The following is an 18,336-nucleotide window of genomic DNA, read 5'->3' as shown; positions in this document are numbered from 1 at the left end:
ATGAAGAAAGGCAAGGTGAGGGCACAACCAAGCAGCACTTTATAATACAGAGCACTTCGCCTGATGACCTAATGTATGAACAGCACAGGAATAAGAATAAGGAATAAGTTCAGTCCCTTCCTCTGAGCACTTCTGTCAATCGTGTGTAAGCCCTGACCACAAGGCTCATCTGTAACAAGCCAGACCCGCCCAGTCCTATTGCTGTGAATGTATTTGCACTTTATAAACAAAAGAAAAATAGTTAATCGAAAGCTTAATGGTTTAACTGGTATTTAAAACTAGCCTAGTTTCTTCCTTCTGGTGTCAGGCTGGGGTTTCCAGTGCCGTGTCTGTGCTGTGATGTGTGTCTCACTGTATGTGTGACTGTGATTCAGACTTGTGTTGTTTTGCCCACTCAGGTGTGCTGCTGCTGTGGAAAGAGGTTCCCACTGTTTTCCTGGCCTTCCACCTGCCTTCTGTGTGAAAGGTGAGACGTCCAGACCGTGCGAGACTTCAGCTGGGCGAGGAAACCCCACAGCAAAAAAACCTGCTCATATTTAGCAACTTAAATATATACAAATATATAGACAGGAGGAAGTGTGTGACACAGTAGCGCCCTCTCCTGTGCAACTTGCTTATGACACTCATGCTTATGGCATCCAAACCAAATGAATATTGATTTGTGACTGTATTCTAAGAGGCTTACAAGGATTACAGTTACAATACATATATAAGGGGTTCATTTAAATCAATGAAGTAAAATAAGGCACAAAAAAGCACAGTATATTATGCATATACAGTATATATATATTTTAAAAAAGCAGACATGAGCATGGGAATAAAATAATAGAATAATACAGCTAAATAACTGCCACCCATTTGATGTTGTGCTTAACAACACCATCCCATCCTGCAGCACATTTTCTTGGCTCTTACTGTCTTTTTCTGTGGCTCTTCTCTCACAGATCAGTGTGTGGATCCTGCAGTGTGAAGGTAAGATATACGGATATAATTTGCTTATGACTAAGAATGTAACCTGTGTGCCGACTTTTTGTTTCATCAGGGTCAACAGGTAACTCATTTAAACTGATAGCTGCAGCGAATTGCCTTAAAACATCCTGAACATAAATTCGCTCTTTCATACAGTTATAGTGGAAAATGTTGCTATCAAGTTGCTATCAAAGGTTTACACCCCCTTAACTCGGATCAATCTGCTAGAATCTCTATAGCTTTTTAGGCTGAATTGGCAGTCAGCAAACTCTGAAACAATATATACCACTAATGAACAAATCTCTGTGTTTATTTGCATGCACTTTAAAATGTGTCTAGTAGGGCCTTTATTCCCCTCCTGTAGTAACAAATAGTTAAAAACATGTTCAATCTGCACAATTCCTATGGTCAATATGCCTGACAGTTAGCCAGATGATCGTACTTACAGTGTAGTCAAAGGTTGCAGGCTGTAACTCAATGTTTGCTTGGGCACATCAGACTGTTTTATTCTGTATATACACTCACCTAAAGGATTATTAGGAACACCTGTTCAATTTCTCATTAATGCAATTATCTAACCAACCAATCACATGGCAGTTGCTTCAATGCATTTAGGGGTGTGGTCCTGGTCAAGACAATCTCCTGAACTCCAAACTGAATGTCTGAATGGGAAAGAAAGGTGATTTAAGCAATTTTGAGCGTGGCATGGTTGTTGGTGCCAGACGGGCCGGTCTGAGTATTTCACAATCTGCTCAGTTACTGGGATTTTCACACACAACCATTTCTAGGGTTTACAAAGAATGGTGTGAAAAGGGAAAAACATCCAGTATGCGGCAGTCCTGTGGTCGAAAATGCCTTGTTGATGCTAGAGGTCAGAGGAGAATGGGCCGACTGATTCAAGCTGATAGAAGAGCAACTTTGACTGAAATAACCACTCGTTACAACCGAGGTATGCAGCAAAGCATTTATGAAGCCACAACACGTACAACCTTGAGGCGGATGGGCTACAACAGCAGAAGACCCCACCGGGTACCACTCATCTCCACTACAAATAGGAAAAAGAGGCTACAATTTGCACAAGCTCACCAAAATTGGGCAGGTGAAGACTGGAAAAATGTTGCCTGGTCTGATGAGTCTCGATTTCTGTTGAGACATTCAGATGGTAGAGTCAGAATTTGGCGTAAACAGAACGAGAACATGGATCCATCATGCCTTGTTACCACTGTGCAGGCTGGTGGTGGTGGTGTAATGGTGTGGGGGATGTTTTCTTGGCACACTTTAGGCCCCTTAGTGCCAATTGGGCATCGTTTAAATGCCACGGCCTACCTGAGCATTGTTTCTGACCATGTCCATCCCTTTATGACCACCATGTACCCATCCTCTGATGGCTACTTCCAGCAGGATAATGCACCATGTCACAAAGGTCGAATCATTTCAAATTGGTTTCTTGAACATGACAATGAGTTCACTGTACAAAACTGGCCCCCACAGTCACCAGATCTCAACCCAATAGAGCATCTTTGGGATGTGGTGGAACGGGAGCTTCGTGCCCTGGATGTGCATCCCACAAATCTCCATCAACTGCAAGATGCTATCCTATCAATATGGGCCAACATTTCTAAAGAATGCTTTCAGCACCTTGTTGAATCAATGCCACGTAGAATTAAGGCAGTTCTGAAGGCGAAAGGGGGTCAAACACAGTATTAGTATGGTGTTCCTAATAATCCTTTAGGTGAGTGTATATACATCCCTGCAATGGCTGTAGGTGTCAGCGTCATGTTGTGTGTTGTGCAGATGCAGATGCCCTCCAAGAAGCTCGCCCACATCCCAGTGCACACCGTGGGCTTCGAGAGCAGCAGCAGCACCCGGAAAAGCAAGCCCTTTCAGTACGTCCCCTCACCTGTCACTGCACTGCAAAACCAACACCATAGCTCTGTATGAACCATGGGCCTCCTGCATATATACACTTTACAGGATGACAAACATATTACATATTACCTTCCCGGCTCATATAGTCCCTGACCCATAATATGTATGGTAGTCGAAGGAAATACTCACAACAAATTAATATATTTTGACATGTCTGAATACTTTGTGTGCACAGTGTGTGTATACACCGATCAGCCATAACATTATGACCACCTGCCTAATATTGTGTAGGTCCCAAAACAGCCCTGACCCGTCGAGGCATGGATATAAATACACTTGTAAAGTTTACTTGTAAATATTTTTTACTTGAATAGAGTTTTACAACGTTTGGTCCGCATCCCTCAGAGTGCATAGATTTGTGGTCATATTGTTCTCCATTTACTTTATTGTAATGTTGCCACAATTACATTTGCTTGCCTGGGATTGTGCCTCAAAGTCCCCAAGCCTTAGTAGGCTCTGCCCTGATCAGGAGGACACGTCATAACAGGCTCTCGTTGTCCCTCTCCCTCCCCAGGTCCCTGCACAGCCTCACCTGCCGCTCAGTGCAGGAGGAGTTCCCTCAACTCTACGCCAGCGGCTGCTGCCTGAGAGACATCTGTACTGAATGCGCCACGTTCGTAGGTGACGTCATCCCCTTGAGCTCCAAGAGCTGTAACATCCTGACAAACACGCCCAAGAAATCCCAGTCAGTCTGGGCCACCCTGTGGAGGAGTATCATGAACAGCAGTGCAAGAGCCAGACCTCCAAATTGAGCCCATCAGTATCATTTGGAGGGCATTGTGATTTTTGACCCTTGACCCCTGACCCCCTTACCCTTGACCTCTACTACAGCTGCAGTAGCTGGACCACCTATATTTATTGTTGCATCTGACATTCTCTACAATATATTCTCATACAATAAAAGTCATTTTAAAGCTGATGTGATGGGCTATAGAGATAGTAAAATGACTATACAATCAGGCAGGAGGTTGCTATAAAGCAATAAATATAGGTGCCCCAATTGTCCCTATGGTAGCTATAGAGGTCAAAGGTCAAGGGTCAGTTGAGCCTACCTAGTTTCTAGCACTAGGTACATAGACCTTTAAGAAAATCACTGAGACATCGTCCCTCCAAATTATACTGACGACCCCCCCGCACGGTCACGATCATAAAACTGCCAATAAAACAATTCAAATCAAACCTCAGTTTTTCTCTGTTGGTGTGACATGACTTCCAGTATCGCCGCTGGGAGCCCCACTTCCAGATCTCTCTGCGGAATATTTACACCTGTCATCTGCACCTCGGCTGAGATCCCTTTCTCCTAGATGCCCCTTACCCTTGTGTTTTTATGGTTATTGTTCTTGTTTTTTTTTTTTGGGAAGCTTCTTTTTGATTTGATTTTACCACAATTAATGGAAATCAAGAAAAAAAATAATGAAGGTTTTCTGGGAAACCACTTTTCTGGGGGTGTATCTGAGTCTGCCATTCCCGAATAAGTGCTGCTTACATTACAAGAGGATGAGCCAAAGGGAATGATGTGGGAAAATGTGGGCTTCACACCACTGGCGAAGAGCACAGACATATGAAGGGGAGCAAATGGCTGGAGCATTTGGGCCTTAAATGAAGAGAAGCACTCCCCTCACTGTTATTATTCTTATTCTTATTATTTTGCACACCATACGTTCTGGTCGTAAGGAAAGGCGAAATAAAGGTTTTTCTCTCTCTGTCTCTCAGTCTTTGATCTGGAGGAAGTATCATTCTCTCAATAAATCTAGGCTGCAATGAAGTTTCTACTTTGTGAATATGATTTTTGTATAATTCTATATTCTTTTTAGATTTTAGTTACTGCTGCAATTTCAATTTCACTATAAAATCTGAGCTTTTTCCTTGGTAGAGTTGCACCTCTACATTTTTAGAGTTACTCTTAGAAATGTGAGACAAAATGGTGCAAGGTTTTAAATGTTTAATACTTTACCTCTTAGATATGGATCTTCGTGGAGTGCTGCTGGAATGTGAGTAATTATGTAGGCCTATTTGATTTGCACAGTAAAGTAAGAACGTATTTTATATGAAATGTTCAAGTTTGTTGTTGAATTAAATATTTCCAATTGAGGACTCTGACCCACGGGTTTAGTGCAGTGTCTCTGACTCCTTCAACTCTTAACTGGATTACTGCATTACAGTTTTTGAATAACTTGACAGGCTAAAAGACATAGTACAAAGCTTGTTCTGTACCATAGAAAAAACGAACCTATTTATGCAGTTGATACAGTATGTACTTTAAATGTCCAATGGCAAATATTTAAAACCGCTTTTTACTTTATTGTTAACGGCAAAAGTATTATTTACAGTAATATTAAAAATAATAATTCCCGCTATCCTAGTGCAGCTGGGAGTGGGGCCACAGTTCTACTATACACAGCGGGGTGATAGGGCAACGTACACCCACAGCCCAATAGACATGAATGTACACTTAGTAGGCTAGACAGGCAACTTGTCTAGCCTCACTGGAACAACAACTCTACACAGGGCGAGCATGCAAGGCGAGCATGCAAGGCGACCACATGGACAAGCCCTGGAGTGCACTGCTCAACAGGGGTTAGGGGGAAGGTCTTAGGATGGCGGTGCGGGAGGCGGAGGGGGTGGGCATTTGCCACCCTTCTCCCTTGCGCGGTTATTGGGGTTCGGCTGAGGTCGACTGCCTGCTGGTGATCCGATGGCAGAGGTGGTGTTTCATCGAGCTATACATTCTTACATGCTGCAAGATAATTGAATGACAAAACAGTTCTTAATTTCACTTTCAGTTTAAGCAGTTTAAATTAGTATTTCAAAGACTGTAAATGTGAATTCAAATATATATTGAGAAGGGCTTGAATGGTTACACTGTACAATACAAAGTATCAAAGCTTGCCAGCCAGACTGCATCATGGAGAAAGGGGGAATGGAGACAGGGAGCTTTGCATCGTGATATCTACTATAGGCTGTACATTAGAGTTTAATATTACCACAATTACTATAACATTGTATTTCTTAATGAATGTGAAATATGTTGTTAAAATTGAAAAAAATGTATTCATAATTTGAAATCATCACAACTTCACAAGTAATGTCTAATCAACTCAATAATACTCTTGAGTCTTGTTTGTACCTTTCCTGTTAAGCCCATTCTAATCTGCAATACAGATACAGTACACCCTGCCTAAACTTTCACAAATGCTGTGTGTGGACACATGTGGAGACAGTCTCCAGTCTTCTATGGAGAGTCCACGTAGAGAAGGGACTGAAGATCAATGCAAGAGATAAAGAAGCAAAGCTGAACCTGCAGCTCTTTGGTCCTCCAGGGCCAGGGTTGAGAACCACCAAGTTAGAGCCTGCCTCTTGTAAATGAAATGCATCAAGCTGCTAGCTCTGAACTAGAAGGAGTATTACCATTCTTGATAAAATTAGAAAAATGAGAAACAATAATAGGTGGCTCAGCAGATACAATCTCGGCAGCACAGGCTATTCAAAGGGACTTAGATAATATTCAGTTGTGGGCCAACACCTGGCAGATGAAATTCAATGTGGACAAGTGCAAGGTATTACATGCAGGTAACAAAAATGTCCACTATATTACACTATGGGAGGAATAGAACTAGATGAAGTAATGCATGAGAAAGATCCAAACAATCTGGGGAAGCAATAAAAAAGGCAAACAGGATGTTAGGGTATATTGTCAAAAGTGTAGAATTGAGAACAAGGGCAGTGATGTTCAGACTGTACAATGCACTAGTTAGAGCTCATCTGGATACTGTGTGCAGTTCTGGGCTCCACACTTCAAGAAAGATATCGCTGCTCTAGAGGCAGTTCAGAGGAGAGCAACCAGACTTATTCCAGGTCTGAAGGGAATGTCCTACTGAGAGACTGAGGAACTGAACCTTTTCACCCTGGAACAGAGGAGACTACATGGGGACTTGATTCAAGTCTTCAAAATCATGAAAGGCATCGACCACATCAAACCAGAGGAGCTTTTCCAGATCAGCAGGGACACACGCACCCGGGGACACAAATGGAAATTGGACTTCAAGGCATTCAAGATGGAAAACATGAGACACTTCTTTACACAGAGAGGCGTCACAATCTGAACAAACTCCCCAGCGATGTGATTGAAGCTGAAAATTTGGGAACATTTAAAAATAGACTGGATAGGATCCTTGGATCACTTAGTTATTAACGGACATTAAACGAGCACAATGGGTCGAATGGCCTCCTCTCCTTTGTAAACTTTCTTATGTTCATCTTTCTAAGTTCTTATGTTCTTATATTGCACTGGTTGGTGAAAATGCAACCACCATGGCAACATTATTACAATAATATATGTATGTATCTATTGTAATAATAATAATAATAATAATAATAATAATAATAATAATAATAATAATAATAATCATCATCATCATCATCATCATCATCATCATCATCATCATAGAAACACATATTTTATTTTAACAAAGTTGCCTGCATATAAGAAATACGAATTATTATATTTTCCTTTGGATCATGCATATTTAGCATGGAAAGTTAAAGGAGAATGTAAACGTGGCACTATGGCGATCCCTCTGTAGACAGACATGCTATTTCCCACGTCTCTCATCAACATCAGGCTGAGCTGTAAGGGGATCGTGGTGCAGTTCACGTCTTGGCGGTGGGACTGGGCTCCGCCTTCAGCACGGAATGCTCGCGTTCCTGCAGCGCACTTATCCGCAGGTCTGCGCAGATCCTCCGAAATGCACCGATCCTATTGGTGGAGCCGCGCAGATCCGAGCAGAACTGCGCTACAACAACGCGACCAGTGTTTGTCCATGTGACGGGAAGATAGGCTGCACTTTACGACGCTATTTTACGGCAGTGCTCCTTCTCTTCTGCCTGTGTTTATAAATGTTTCTCAGTGTGTCCAGCCGAGGTGGGTAGTAAAGTGTGTGGTGAGATGTGATGTGAGGGACATTTTTGATGAAAAGCTTACATATAGGGAAATCAGAATGACAACGATTATATAGATTTGCTTAACGGTGTATAATATATATTTATACACAAATATATCATATACAAATTAAATAGATTGATAGAAAACTAGCAGTGACCAGCAGATGTTTAAAACCCCGAAGATATTTTAAAGTTTTGAGTGCGGATGACAGTACATCGATTTTTATCTGAAATAGAAAATGTGACCTTGCTTATTGCCATGCGATTAATAATATTAATATACGTATACAGTCAGCTAAGCATGGGTGTTTTTGGGTGGAACCACATGTTGACTAGTCAATGGCGTTAACCTGCCTTTTCAGCTTAGCTAAAAAATGACACGTAGACCTTATGGCTCTGTGTGTGTGCATGTGTGAATTTTTTTTTTTATCAGAGACTTATTCGTTGGTCTCCGTTTTGTCCCTTTTTATTAAGAATAACGTATTTACAACCTCAAATCTGCATACTGTGTCAGGCAGAGGATGCAGTCTTACAGACGACGAAGCACCCTTACTCTTTCCCTGCCAGGAAGTGCTTGTTTATATGTTACTAATCTTTATTTTGTCCTATTTTATTAATGCAAATACAACGCATTTGTTCTGATACCAGCACACCACAAAGCCATGCCAGACATGTATCTATCTGTCTCTTTGCACTGTCCATAGTACTTAGCACACTATTCAGTATTTAAGTTTGTTTTCCATTTTATTTGCTAAATGACCATTTTGAAACGTGACATTTATTGAATTGACTTTGTAAGACAGATGTTCTATAGTATTAATATTGTGTATAGTTGGCTACGTACACCGATCAGCCATAACATCATGACCAACTGCCTAATATTGTGTAGGTCCCCCTTTTGCCGCCAAAACAGCCCTGACCCGTCGAGGCATGGACTCCACTAGACCTCTGAAGGTGTGCTGTGGTATCTGGCACCAAGACGTCAGCAGCAGATCCTTTAAGTCCTGTAAGTTGCGCGGTGGGGCCTCCATGGATCGGACCTGTTTGTCCAGCACATCCCACAGATGCTCGATTGGATTGAGATCTGGGGAATTTGGAGGCCAAGTCAACACCTTGAACTCGTGATTCATTAGACCAGGCCACCTTCCTCCATTGCTCCGTGGTCCAGTTCTGATGCTCACGTGCCCATTGTAGGCGCTTTCGGCAGTGGACGGGTCAGCATGGGCACCCTGACTGGTCTGCGGCTACGCAGCCCCATACGCAACAAACTGCGATGCACTGTGTGATCTGACACCTTTCTATCAGAACCAGAATAACTTTTTCAGCAGTTTGAGCTACAGTAGCTCGTCTGTTGGATTGGACATAACGGACCAGCCTTCGCTCCCCACGTGCATCAATGAGCCTTGGCCACCCATGACCCTGTCGCCGGTTCACCGCTTTTCCTTCCTTGGACCACTTTTGATAGGTACTGACCACTGCAGACCGGGAACACCCCACAAGAGCTGCAGTTTTGGAGATGCTCTGACCCAGTCGTCTAGCCATCACAATTTGGCCCTTGTCAAAGTCGCTCAGATCCTTACGCTTGCCCATTTTTCCTGCTTCTAACACATCAACTTTGAGGACAAAATGATCACTTGCTGTCTAATATATCCCACCCACTGACAGGTGCCATGATAACGAGATTATCAGTGTTATTCACTTCACCTGTCAGTGGTCATAATGTTATGGCTGGATAAGAGCGTCTGCTAGATGACAAATAATGTAATGTAAATGGCTGATCGGTATATATGGAGTTTCTTTGTCCAGGCAAGTCATTAGAAGAAAGTGCCATGATCTTATGCAATGAAAGAAAATTGCAAAACTGGGAAATTACCCCATCATTTAAGAAACTCAAAAGGAAGTACACTGTGTCCCTTGTTGGTTTCTATAAATCTGTGTCCCTGTTCTAGTGATGCATAACTAATTCAAAACCAAAATGAAAAACACAATCATTAAGAACAAATGTTATCTTGGATACCCCAAAAAGGAAGTACTGTCAAACGTGAAAGAAATCTGTGGGTTAGACTCCTATTAACTGTAATCAGGTGACTTTTTACAGAAGCTGAGGTTATGTTTGTTATTACATGGATACCTACATGCTTATGGTGAGCATTTCATTGGTTTAATTTGTCTTCTCCTTTCCCTGTAGAGCTGTGAAATTCTCCTCATGATTCTTCTTCAATTTACCACAAGGAGACTGGTTTCTCACGTGTGCAGTGGCATAAGAAACACCCAAGGCAGACAAAAGACTTTACTAGACATGGCTCGTCCCAGCTCAGGTGAGTTTATAGCACTAATTCCCAAAGTATGACCGAAAACAATCCAATATTTTTCCATATTTGACATGTGTGCAGTTGATTATACATGGTTATGTTTCACTTGAGTTTCCTTTTAAGTTTAAATATTAGTTTATTAATCTATATTCAAAACAAATAGAAGTCTAGGGGGTTATATGTTTAGGTTTTGACTTTGGTAAATAATAAACTTGTACTTCCTTGTTAACATGTTCTTCCTTTCTGCACAATTCTTTGATAATATCTACCTCTAGAGATTTGTTTAACCTTTGAGATATATATTTGTCTTGCTGTTGTAGCTTGTTTTAGCAGTGTCATATTTTTATGAGCTTTTTGAATGTAGGAATGTACATTCTTCAGGTTTTCTCAGCTTCAGATTGTGTTTATATCTTATAACTGATGCCTTGTTGATTCCATTAGTATGACTAACTGATCTTTGCCAATCTAACTGCTTGATTTTTTGTAGTTTAGATATAGGTTGCCATAATAACTCACAATAATAACTAATTACTTTAGTATTTACTTATGTTTTTGTGACAATCTTTTGAAAAAACCCCACCAACAAACACACAACTGTAAAGGTTTTATCTATTAAGACAAATTGGCTCAAAAGTCCAGTTATTTAATTTAATTGGCAAGACAAAATTAATATATAATGCTTGCAAGATTTCTTAAAATGTATCAGAGATCTCTTTGTATAGTGGTTTTACACACAAGAAAAAACACACAACCAATTCCCTGCTTAACAGTCAGCTCAGTTTCAGCAGCATGTATCGGAGATACTCAAATGACAGTTTGAAGACTTTTTTTGTATATATTTTAATTTACCAGTATTTATTATTTTTTTATTGAGGAATTTTGGAAGCACATTTTCCAGTGCAGCAGTGATCCTGCAGTATCTGTGACATGCGATTGTGATACTGTGTTCAACTACCCTTCCACCAGAATATGCCATTGTGAGAAAGAGCTCTCCTGACGGCAACATCGATTGTTCTTGGGGACAGTTTAGTTTTACAAGCTGTGACTGAGTTTATTATCAATTAGTGCAGGAAGATCCAGATGCCTGTTGTAACTACCAATCCCACTGTTGGCAAACAGTCGTTAGGTATGAAAAAATCTGCTTAATTAGTGTGTTTCACGTGTATCATAAACCCTACTGCCAAATCAGAGTTTGTGTTTTTTTGTGTGTGTGCCCGTTCCAGTGTGAGTCTTTATACCCATAGTTGTTGCAAGACACAGAGCAAGTACTTCTGTACATGTTCATGTACATTTTCTTTATTATTCTAGTTGGAAACCAGGAAAGACGTCTGTAAAATAAAAATCAATCCTCTCAATAGAACTGTGCAGAGAATTTACACTCGCTTTATGCAATGTCTATTTTCATTAAACATTAACCATTTATGTATTTTCATTACACGTTTTTTCTGTTTAATTGGTAAGATATTATTTTCATTTGCAGATATGTCTGAATTTCGAGAGGTCTTTTCCAAAGCCAAACACATAGCAATAATTACTGGTGCGGGGGTCAGTGCAGAAAGTGGGGTTCCTACCTTCAGGGGAGCTGGAGGCTACTGGAGGAAGTGGCAGTCGCAGGTATGACACACACCTGCGTTTCTACAGGGTCCAGGTCTGGATTTGTTCCTTTTCCTCAAGTGAATGACTGTTGAGTCCATATCATGCCAACATAATGGGATCAGTATGGTCAAACATTACTCAAGACATCTGTTGGTCAATGTATTTTCCATCAAAAACCATGAAAAGAGCACTGTCTACACTCAAGATAATCAATGCATAGGTTAACTCATGCAGGAGTAGTGTAAATCCTCTTATAAAATAATAAATACATCTTTGCTCTGGTTATCCATCAGAGATTATTTTTCCACTATTGTTGAGGTGTGCTGAACTCTGCCCGTGATGGAATTGATACAGATTACAGTTCATGACAGGGTTGGGGTCAATTCCACCTTTTCGATTCCAATTCCCTTTTTCAGACCCATTCCAGTTCTTTTTGACATAATAGGCTCTACTGGAATTGGAACTTAATTGAAAAAGGAATTCCAATTGGAATACATTTATAACAAAAATGGATCTGACCCCAACCCTGGTTCATGATATCCAGATATGCATTCTAGGGAATTATCATACATGAAATTTGCCATAGATCTGAACAACAGCCCGTGTTAATGATCTCGTTGTTGAACCTCCTTCCTCTGTGGTCAGGACCTAGCGACCCCGGAGGCCTTCTCGAGAAACCCCTCCCGAGTGTGGGAGTTCTACCACTACCGGCGGGAGGTGATGCTGACCAAGGACCCCAACCCGGCCCACCTGGCCATAGCGGAGTGCGAGGCGAGGCTGAGTAAGCAGGGCCGCTCTGTGGTGGTCATCACCCAGAACATCGACGAGCTGCACAAGCAGGCTGGGTCCAAACACGTCTTGGAAATTCACGGTGCGAGACATGAGACTCTGTTAACCCGCTACAGCCTTATCTGCTTTATCTAAAGACACATTGCAAACAGATGTTGTTTTTTAACATCCTGTGGGTCCTACCTCTGTTTTTAGGAAGCTTATTCAAAACCAGATGTATCAGTTGTGGAAACATAGCAGAGAATCGCACAAGCCCAATTTGCCCTGCCTTGGAAGGGAAAGGGTAAGATATCTTCTTCCATCTTGCCAGACATGAACAGGGCAATGTCTCCCTTTCCTGGTACTCTATTAAATGGACACAGCATTTTTTTTTTCTTTTTTGGTCTATGCCATGTTGGAACAGAGCAGTGGTTTTCCTATCCATTCAAGGGAGCAAGTGTTAATTGTCTTGTTAAATTAGAACAGGCATTAATGGGTTAACTTAGTAATATTAAGGGCATAATTAGTTGAATGAAATAATTAAGATCCCAAGTCCAAGAATATCGTAGGTGTTTAGTATAGAGGCACGTTGAGGAGGCTGTATGTGAATGTGTATATAAAACTGCTTTTCCATGTATTCAAACTCTTGATAATATGTAAATAACAGGATATCAAATGCAAGTTTATATTGTTATTCTCTCTTTTTTTTTAGTGGTTTTAGGATAGGGTTACATATATTTAAAGTATATACTGTGTGTCTTCATGTTATAACTATTGAGTTGTTATGGCACACCCTCTCTGCACTATATTTCGTATTTATTTTTTGGAAATTACACAGTAAGTAGAAGATATGATGAAATATGATTTATTGAGGACATCCTAAAGTATTCGTTTTTAATTCTCTGCTTCTCACTTCATTCTCTGTAGTGCTCCAGACCCAGACACAGATGATGCAAAAATACCTGTTGAAAATCTGCCAAGGTGGGTTTTCAATAGTAAAGCTTTATTCCCTTGAATATCAAACCATACAGAGATGTATAATTAAATGTTTAATGCACCACGGCGTGTTTCAGATAGTTTGGACATGTATTATTTTGGACACAATCACAATATTTTTAGGGTGGAAATGTAACCATGTAATTGAAGTTCTTTTATGAATTTAAAAGAAAAACTAATAGTTCTTCTCAGTAACTTTAATCAAATTAAGAGCTGATAGCAATATCTTATTGTAGAGTATTCAGGGTTACAATATACAATCACATTATTTTTTACAGACAATGACCCATTTATACAGCTGTGTTTTTACTGGAGCAATCTAGGTACAGTGTCTTGCTCAAGGGTACAACAGCAGTGTCCCCACCTGAGATTGAAGCCACAACCCTGTGCTCCAGAGTCCAGAGCCCTAACCTTTACTCCACAATGCTGCCCAGTTTGCATATCATTAGCATAACATTTTCAGTTTCCACAAGATGGCAGCATACAAACAGAAGAACAGTCCAGCATAAGTAATACTTCAATGTGTTGCCACTTTTCTGATTTCAACAAAGGGAAATTAGGCTGGTAAAACAGTTAAGCTTATTTTAATGAAGTTCTGACTGTCTACTTTTTTGTTCAGAAATGGTGACCATATCAATTGTCTTCTTTCATGCATTTCTGGGACCGAATGTAGCATATGGATGGTCCTTCTCTTCTGTGGAACTGCACTTTACACCCTTTTGGTTGTAATGATGTTGGCAGGAGACTTTGGCTAGATAACCATGCAGCTTTCGAGTTGCTGTACTGAGTCACATATCTGAGCCTCCTGCCTTCTGCCACGCTCTGACATCTGTGTGCTCCCAGGTGTGATGTGAACCACTGCAATGGCCTCCTGCGCCCTCACGTGGTCTGGTTTGGAGAAACGCTCGACTCTGACATCTTGACTCGGGTCGAAGAAGAACTAGAAATCTGTGACCTTTGTTTGGTGGTAAGTAAAGGTGTATGTATTTATGCTTAGTTTAAGAGAGAAACAGGCTTTTCTTCAACGTGCTTTAGGAGCTGCAGCACCAACTCTGAGGAAATGGGAAATGTAAGCTATTTCCAGTACTGATACACATCTACCTAACCTTTCCAATTCAATAGCAGTCTGTGGTGACTGTTCAGCATTCTTTTCAAGATAAATCTGTGACGTCTCATATTGAGTATGAAATGACTATTTTGTCCATGGCCTTATGCAACATACCTCCATCCTGGCATTTACATTACACTACATGAATTGTATAATCTGAGTGATTGTTGATGGGGGATGGAAGCATAGGAGGGGAGGTGCATCGGAGGGGAGGTTCAGGCGAATCGTAGCCCAAGGTGGGGGGGGGTGACAAATTGTTGACTGGATGGTTTCAATATTTTTTACATTGTGCGGGCACTGTTTGTATATAAAATGCTGCATTAATAAGTGTTTTTTTATTTCTTATTCTAAACTTATTTCAGACAAATACAGTTATTTATAATTGAACATATTTAAAATTGAGAAACATGGGATTGCATATATATATATGCATTGTTTATTTTGATTTCCACTATGCTCCCTTTCCCTTGGCCCTTGACTGTGACTGACTGTGACTGTGACTGTGACAGAATCCTCACATGTTGAGTCCAGCCCGAGAAAATGACAACATGACAATTCACATACCCCCCCAAAAGGAAATCTAGTAGATAATAATTTTGATTATTTTATGGTAAATTTGTGATCCCAACATTCCTATCTTATTGGAGGCTTTCAGAATGGAAATATTTTAATAAAAGGTAGAGAAAAAATGTCCTTGCTCCAGTTCTGCTCCACTGCTCCTCGCTCCAAAGCCCTGGGTTTATTATCATATAGTTTTAAAAATGCTAATGTCTGAATTAAAATAAAACAAACAAAACTATCTTCAATGTTTTTACCAGCATTCTGTGTCTCTGACTATAGATTAATCTGCAGACTCCAGCTCCGGTCTGTGTTGAATGTTGGCCTCCAGTAGTGTAAGACAATGAAACCTTATTTTTATTGGTGATGGAAATCTCAGTTCCATGTATGGATTTCCCCCTAGGTTGGCACCTCCTCAATAGTCTATCCTGCAGCCATGTTTGCACCTCAGGTTGCAGGTAGAGGGGTACCAGTAGCCGAGTTTAACATGGAGAGCACCCCAGCCACAAACAGGTTCAAGTAAGTACATGTTTTAAAAATAACTAATGCTGTGTTCACAATGTAGAGGTACAAAATACGATAAATGAACAGTCATACCCTAACAGACAAGACATAACATTTTCCTTGACACTTAGCCTATATCCCTACCACCCTTCATTGTGATTATGATCACACACATAATTTGCATCGAATATTTGTATATATAGATGACTCTATATAAGTGATTGTAAGGTCCTACTCCATTGTGCAGAACAGTTTCCATCACACGTTTCATCTTTGCATGCAGAAGTCGAAGCTGAAACTGATCTATATTATTATTTTTAACACAATTGCATTACAAATAAACTGATGTATAAGTGATATGTCAATAGGCATTCAATTGAGATCTTCACGTGGTGTCTGTCATCGCTTCGAGTTACGCCCTTTGCTTTGTTTCACTTTGCAAATCATCTCTCCGACACAGCTGACTGGATGCCACTCAAGGTGGTTTTCACACACACAGCTGTGACCGAGTGACGAGTGCAGCTTTACCTGTGTCAGCCCTGTGTATCTGGAGAAAGACTAACAGATACGTGGCATCTGCTTCTGTGTTGCAGATTTCATTTCCAGGGTCCCTGCGGTACTACTCTGCCTCCTGCGCTGGCCCGCCATGAGAGCGAAGTCATCTCGTGAGCGCAGGAGGAGGGAAGACGGGTCGAAATGCAAAACCCCAAATGCACTTCACATATTGTGTGTTACACTAACAGGTGCACTTTAAGAAAGCAATGCTCTGCTGTTATATTTCCTAATCAATTTCAGGTAAATGACAATCTAATATGAGATTCAGCCAAGAGGTATTCCCCCCAGCTTCTGAACGGAGAATTAAAGTAGTCCAGGTACTCTGATTTACCAGTTTGTTACCAATGTTACTACTTAAAGGAACAGGTGGCTAGCACTGGATTTAAGCATGGAGCTAACTGGAAATAAAGAACAGCTGTAGTTTTCTAGATATGGAACCTAGAGGGGATTATTTTAACTATGTCCATGTTTAATATGATGAATCATTAATTACTTGTGAAAGTAATTAAGTTTTCTTTATTTTCCTTTGCTGGTTGTTCAACAGAATTACACATTGTTTACTTATTCACTGCAGTTCATATTCTGAGGATTACAATTTATTTCAGCTTTTGGTTTTGTGATAATTTTGCAAGTTATATTTTGCCTTTGCAATAAAGCAGTGCCTAGGCCTGGTTTATAATGATGTTACGCTACAATACGTTGTTCCTCCAAATGTTGCTTCTGAGACGTTATGTTAACAAGTCAACCCATAGGTTCCCCGGAAAAAGGATAAACCAAAGGTGCAGTGTGAAGGATTGGTACTCTGTATGGCTGGCAGCTTGATTTTTCATATTATTTTCAGTTCTAGGCTGGAGATCATACCAAATATCGAACAAGTCTTGTCACTCAAGTGAAGAATGCATTCTTTACCAAGTATGTTGTGATTGCAGAAGAGAGATGACTTTAGTTGCTCTTCCATTTATCTTTGGCAACAAACCACATGGTCGGCTGCTGCTGGAGAGGTAGAATGTAGGTCATAGGGGGTCTGTTACTGTTTTTATGTTTTTTGTTCCATTGTTTTTTTGGTAGTGAATGTAAGTGACATAGTTTCATTTAAGAATGCCCAGTATACACAGATTAAAATGACTTTACAATCACCACTTGTAATTTGAGTTATTTGATCCCTTGTTTTGTATGGGGGGAATGTGGCAATTTCAGACTTCTTTTATTTAACATTTCTTCTCATGCCAGGTAGAAAGTCATACAATTATGATGATTATTAAGGGGCATGTAGAAAACAACAACCAGGGTTGTCTACCCCTGACTGCAAACCTAAGACATTCCTGATTTTTTTTTTTAGTCATTGAAACTAATTTATTTTTAGAAATGCACTTACATTTCTTATATCACACTTTATGTATACGTATATTGTGTCCTCGAAAGTATTTACTACACATATAATTCAGCTATATTGATAACTGTAGTGTCACCAGACACTAGATGCCAGGTTTTTACAAAGATTGATTTTGCAGACCTGAAAGCCATAGTTAGCTAGTGTCACACCACATTTTTTTTCCTTGTCTTTCTGACTTCAGAGCAGGTTTACACAACTTGTCTCTTAATACCATCATTATGAATAAAGTCCAAGAGCCATAGCTGAATTATTAAATGACTCCATTTTACTTCTGTCAGTGGAATTCAGTCTGAAGAATACTAAGGGATAGACCAAATCAAAACCATTATTGCTCCTGTGAATGTAAAAGGTGGTGAATTTATGGCAGGTTCCAAATCCGCAACATCCAATTTACCCTTCCAGAACAAAACCTCTGTCCTCTGAAAGTGTGAAGGTGAAATTAGTGCTTTATAAGATATTCATATTCAAATCTTACACAATTTGGACAGGGTTCGCTACAGTTATTGAAACAGTGTTTCATAAGAAGAATGGGAAAAAAATTATCACACGACACATGTGGCTGCTTTGTTAATATATGTAAATTTAACAAACAAATAACAGCAACAGCAATAAAGGAGCAAAGCCAGTGAAGATGTCACAAATAATCTCACAACATGAACAAAAACATATTATACATACATTCTTTATTCATGCATTTCTTTTAATTA

At 40.2% G+C, this 18,336-nt stretch overlaps 1 protein-coding gene across 5 annotated transcripts; it reads left to right on the top strand.

The window, feature by feature from the left end:
- Positions 1-7,747: 7,747 nt before the first annotated feature.
- sirt5 (sirtuin 5) lies at positions 7,748-17,372 on the top strand. 5 transcript variants are annotated; one of them, XM_066723042.1, is made up of 9 exons: positions 7,748-7,819; positions 10,028-10,157; positions 11,632-11,765; positions 12,393-12,618; positions 12,732-12,819; positions 13,443-13,496; positions 14,355-14,478; positions 15,581-15,696; positions 16,275-17,372. In XM_066723042.1, the coding sequence occupies exons 2-9, from the start codon at positions 10,046-10,048 to the stop codon at positions 16,348-16,350; spliced, it is 930 nt and encodes a 309-aa protein (XP_066579139.1). In that variant the 5' UTR covers positions 7,748-7,819; positions 10,028-10,045; the 3' UTR covers positions 16,351-17,372. The 5 variants fall into 5 exon arrangements, with proteins under 5 accessions (XP_066579139.1, XP_066579131.1, XP_066579152.1 ...); XM_066723034.1 differs by lacking the exon at positions 7,748-7,819 and adding an exon at positions 8,755-8,845; XM_066723055.1 differs by lacking the exon at positions 7,748-7,819 and adding an exon at positions 9,204-9,304.
- The last annotated feature ends 964 nt before the right edge of the window (positions 17,373-18,336 follow it).

The sequence above is a fragment of the Amia ocellicauda genome, chromosome 2 (genome assembly GCF_036373705.1).
Source record: "Amia ocellicauda isolate fAmiCal2 chromosome 2, fAmiCal2.hap1, whole genome shotgun sequence".
In the NCBI taxonomy this organism is placed as follows: Eukaryota; Metazoa; Chordata; class Actinopteri; order Amiiformes; family Amiidae; genus Amia; species Amia ocellicauda.
Note: the sequence above shows the minus strand (reverse complement) of the source record. Positions and strands in the feature narration are given on the sequence as shown.